Source organism: Pollachius pollachius (genome assembly GCF_949987615.1).
Source record: "Pollachius pollachius genome assembly, chromosome: 14".
Classification (NCBI taxonomy): domain Eukaryota; kingdom Metazoa; phylum Chordata; class Actinopteri; order Gadiformes; family Gadidae; genus Pollachius; species Pollachius pollachius.
Window position 1 is genome coordinate 4,964,137 of NC_136947.1, and position 5,000 is coordinate 4,969,136.

Consider the following 5,000-nt stretch of genomic DNA (forward strand, 5'->3'; position numbering starts at 1 on the left):
TGTGTGAGTGTGTGCGGTGTGTGTGTGTGTGTTTGCGTGTGTGTGCGTGTGTGTGTGTGTGTGCGTCTGTGTATAGGGGTTTGTGTGTGTGTGTATGCATCTGTGTGTGTGTGAGTGTGTCTGTGTCTGTGTGTGGGGGTTTGTGTGTGCAAAAATAAGAAACTGACGAACAAAAGAGAAGAAATTATAGCAATGATACTTGAACATTATCAAGTCTTGCGACATTAATAGAACTTGCTGTTTCTGCTATGGTAACGTAATCTTACTGTTCCTCTAGCCATTGGCTTCCATTATGGCCCTTAACCTGCCCGTCTACAGCGATAACCTAAAGACGCTAAGCAGATAAACCATAACCAATGGCAGCTTGGCAGACCGAGCAGGACATTACATAAGCGCTGAAGGAATCTCCTACCCATTGCTTAATCCCCCTCTCTCTCTCGTTCTCTCTCTCTATCTCTCTGCCTCTTTCTCTCTTTATATCGCTCTCCCCCTTCTCTCAATCTCTGTCTCTCTCTGTCTCTCTCTCTCTCTCTCTCTCTCTCTCTCTCACACTTGTACTCACTCTCTCTCTTACTCCCTCCCCTCTCTCTCTCTGATTCTTCTCATTCTTCTTTCTCTGCCATTCTCCACTCTGCAGTATCTCTCTCTCTCTGTCTCTCTCCCTGTCTCTCTCTCTCTCTGTCTCTCTCTCTCTCTGGCACTCTGCAGACGCCCCCCCCCCCCCCCCCCCCCTCGTCCCGGGGTGAGCCCTGGCTGGAAGGGGTCATGGCTGGCTCTTACCCGATATAGGGTGCATGTACGGTGCATGTTATGACCTTGAGACAAGAGAAGGGTCCAGTAGCAGTAACCAGCCTTTCTTGCCAATACCTTATTTTAATGGTAAACAAGGAAGCAAGCGACGACCCGGAACACACTGTTGTCTGTTGGGCCGTGCCTTGTGCTGCCCACACAATTTAGTCAAAAGTGATCTTGGATCAGGGATTTTGTTTGGCAGATGAATAATCAAATTTGAATAAAACATGCACAGAAGAAAAATAGCTGGGAAAAAAGGAACAATTTGTTTTGATTGCGTCCGTGAGTGACTTCATGTTTCATTCAGCACAGCGTAATGCCGGTTTGAATTCCAACACATTTTGTCGCCTTCTGCGCTATCTCTGTCTGCATGCAGAGAAAGTGTACTCTCATTAAGATGGATACTGCTATTTTACAGTGCACCACTATTCATTAGTCTGGGTGAGAGCTTTGCAAAAAGGGAAATGTACTTGTACTCATAATAAAAAGAAGTTTTGGACAAGATGGATTACAAAATGCAAATCACTTCAATATCCTACGTTGAATGCTCTGAAGCTCAGGAGGAAGTGGTTGACTGGTAACCCAAGGTTGCTAGTTCGATTCCCGGACTGTCGATGTGTCCCTGAGCAAGACACCTCACCCTGACTGTTCCCGAAGAGCTGGCTATCACCTTGCATGGTTGACACCGCTGTAAGTGTGTGAACGTGTGCATGAATGGGTGAATGTCAGGCAATAGTGTTAAGCACTTTGAATAAAAGCGCTTTATGAATGCAGTACATCCACCATGATTATAGATATTGTATAGATATTGACAAAACACAATCGTTAATCACAGGTGATCCATGTTGTGTCAGAGTGATTAGTGAGTGGGAAGTGATCGATGATACCAATCGATTGGCCAACTCTTCCCCAAGTCAGCATCGGTACCATCACTCTGGGGGGGGGGGGGGGGTTGTTTTTGTCAGGGGTACAACGCTAACCATGCATCCGGGGCTCTGAGCCGCAGCCTCCCACCTGACGTTGTCATGACGCTGGATGTAGATCTTGTGGAAGATCCTTTCCGGGGGCTTCAGGAAATCCTCCTTCATCTCCATCGCTACGTTTCTGGGCAGCAGGCTCATCAGCAGTCGCTCCTATGAAGGCAGGCAGGGGAGTGCACGTCAGTGAGCGTGCATGTCAGTGAGCGTGTGCATGTGAAGTGGCAGGGAGGGGTGGAGAGAGATGTGGAAGGTGGTTTATGTGGAGGAAGGGAGAGAGAGAGGGAGAGAGAAAGAGAGAGAGAGAGAGAGAGAGAGAGAGGGAGAGAGAGAGAGAGACAGAGAGAGAGAGAGAGACAGAGAGAGGGAGAGAGAGAGACAGAGAGAGAGAGGGAGAGAGAGAAAGAGGGAGAGAGAGAGAGGGAGAGAGAGAAAGAGAGAGAGAGAGAGGGAGAGAGTGAGAGAGAGAAAGAAAGAGACAGAGAGAGACAGAGAGAGAGGGAGAGAGAGAAAGAGAGAGAGAGAGAGAGAGAGAGAGATAGAAAACAGAGAGAATGATACAGAGACAGAGAATGATACAGATACAGAGAGAATGATACAGATACATAGAGTGAGAGAGAGAGAGTGGAAGAGGGGCAAAGGAAAGATTGAGTTAATAATAGACCACATAATGTCATTAATAGCGTGAGCATGCAAGTGGAAAGTGTTGGTAACCAATCGGAGGAGGGATGAGAAAGTAAAACAGTGTGAAACCCAAAACAAAGCAAGAGAAGCTTGAGAATAGATGCGTCGGAATGAGTCACTGAGCGAATGCAGGGGGAATTAAACCGGGGAAACAATGAACCGCACGTGAACCGGAACTCTGTGTTTTATCCTGTGTGTGTCACTCTCGGCGCCGTGTTCGTTATTCCGTGTGCGCCCTCACCTGCTTCTCGTTCTCGTCCTCCATGCGCAGCCGCTCCTCGATGCAGTTGCGTGCCTGCAGGAAGGCCTTGCGCTGGGCACGCTCCGTCAGCATGCGGACAAACAGCCCCGACAGGTTGACGCTGGTGAACAGCACCGTGTTGGCAACCAGCTGCCAGGGAGAGAGACAACACACACACACACACACACACACGCATACGCACACACATTAGCAAACAGACACACATAAACACACACACACGCACATACACACAAACACACATAGACACACATGCACACACAGACACACACACATACATACGCACACAGATACACATGCATACACATACGCACACGCATACACGTGCATACACATGCACATACGCACACGCATACACAAACAAACACATGCACATAAGCGCATGCATACACACAAACCCACACACACACACACACACACATACACACACAAAAACACACACACACACACGCACACACACACACACACACACACACACACACACACAGTGAAATGTCAAAAGCTGTGAAACACACATTTTGTACACATCCAGACATATTGTTATTGTATGCTGCCGGCCACTTGCGGAATAAGAATTAGAAAACGTTAGAGATGGAGGAATAACAATGTACTGAAAGTGCAGAGAAGATCACATAACACAACAACAGATGTGGTATCGTACTAGAGCGTCATGGCAAGCAAGCCCCCACACTGTGAGGGGATAGCTTCACAGGACAGCTGCTACAGAGGCTGACCCACAGTGGAAGACCTCATCTTTGTTCAAGATCAACAAAATCTCAGAAGGAGCGTTTATTTTTATCCATTACCATAACAACAGTGAATTCCAAGTACATGATGGTTATGACCATCATCTTGTGACACAATGTAGATGCTTATGCTCTGTTCATGGTGCATGATAGCATTGAGAAATAAGGATAATAAAGGGTAATTTAAGGGGGTATAAATTGGCTTATTTTGAGCCATCTAGTCTACAAAAAACCTTGAGGTTAAAGTAAAGGTGAAATCCAACTTTAAACCAAAATGTGGACACATAGAAGTTAGGCTATATTTTATAATGGTGAAGAATAGGGATGAGCACTGTTACAATTCTGAGATTGATAATAGTTTAACGGTCAGAATTGATCGCAGGAATATCTCAAATGAAATAGATTGATTAGACAAATAATTCCGAGCTGCAGGCCTATCCCTGTCTCTTAACTTCCGGCTCCACAGAGTGAATGTATTGCTAAATATATACACATTCAGAATATGCAGTGAAGTCTTTTATAGAAATGACTCATGTGTGTGTGTGTGTGTGTGTGTGTGTATGTGTGTGTGTGTGTGTGCATTTGTGTGAGTCTAGGTTTATGGGATATTATGGGATGCTTCCTCTTTGTTCTATAATGTTCCGACCAAGTACAGGCAAAGTTGGACAAGAATGGAAAGGGAGTGTTATCTAAATTATGAATGAGAGCAGTGACCACCTTAGTATAACAATAATAACCATTTATTTCCTTCTCAATCAAAATGACAAGCCCCTGCCGATGGATATATGTGTTAGTGCTTCACCGACAGCCATAACTAAACAAAAAAAGTTAAAAAATGTCAAGCAGGATGTTGTTTATCGTAAATTGCTCTATCTATCTTTTTGAAAGCTCAAGACAAAGGGAACACGGGGACTAAAAGAGCCAGTAAGGCAGGCTGTGTTGACTGGCCTTGGGTTAAACAGGGTCATATCACAGAGCTGATCTCTAAGGGGTAAATGGATTAGCTATCCCAGGGCACACAGTGAACCCTTCCACTGCTAACCGCGTAGCTGCTAGCATAGAAGACGTTGTTGACGTTCATGCTGTAATGTATATAAGAAATGCATTTGCTGAATTAATACATCACGTGGACATTTGGTAGTTTGGCGGTCCATCTATCAAGAAAACACCTTATTTCTGAAATAAATAAAGAAAATAGTACTGTAGTTAAAGTCTGTAGCATATGCCCAATGATTTAATACAATGGGTTTTAAAGATTTGGTATACCAGCCAAAAACAAGAAAAATAAGTAACTCCTCCAATAGGAAATCATTCTATATTTATTGATAGGCTATTGTTTATGATCATTCCTAACTGCCTATGGTTTGAAGCCAACAGAAATATCCCCACATAGCAAGGTCAAGTAACAGCCTATCAGATTGACAAAAGTCTAATTAACAACTGTTTTGAAATCAATATTGAGCTGCAATAACTAGAACCCTTTGCCTCTTCAAAATCTATTAATATATATTAAAAAAAAACGACTTTGAAAGACAGGGACAT

The 5,000-nt window shown here is 44.4% G+C and overlaps 1 protein-coding gene across 1 annotated transcript in view; it reads right to left on the reverse strand.

The window, feature by feature from the left end:
• The window catches only part of LOC307085796 (adenylate cyclase type 1-like), a gene marked incomplete at both ends in the record, with an annotated part of 38,778 nt that overhangs the window by 31,580 nt on the left and 2,198 nt on the right, over positions 1 to 5,000 (reverse strand). The window contains 2 exons of the mRNA XM_079750662.1: positions 1,807 to 1,925; positions 2,695 to 2,844. Coding sequence (XP_079606788.1) covers positions 1,807 to 1,925; positions 2,695 to 2,844 — 269 coding nt within the window. The remainder of the gene's footprint in view (positions 1 to 1,806; positions 1,926 to 2,694; positions 2,845 to 5,000) is intronic.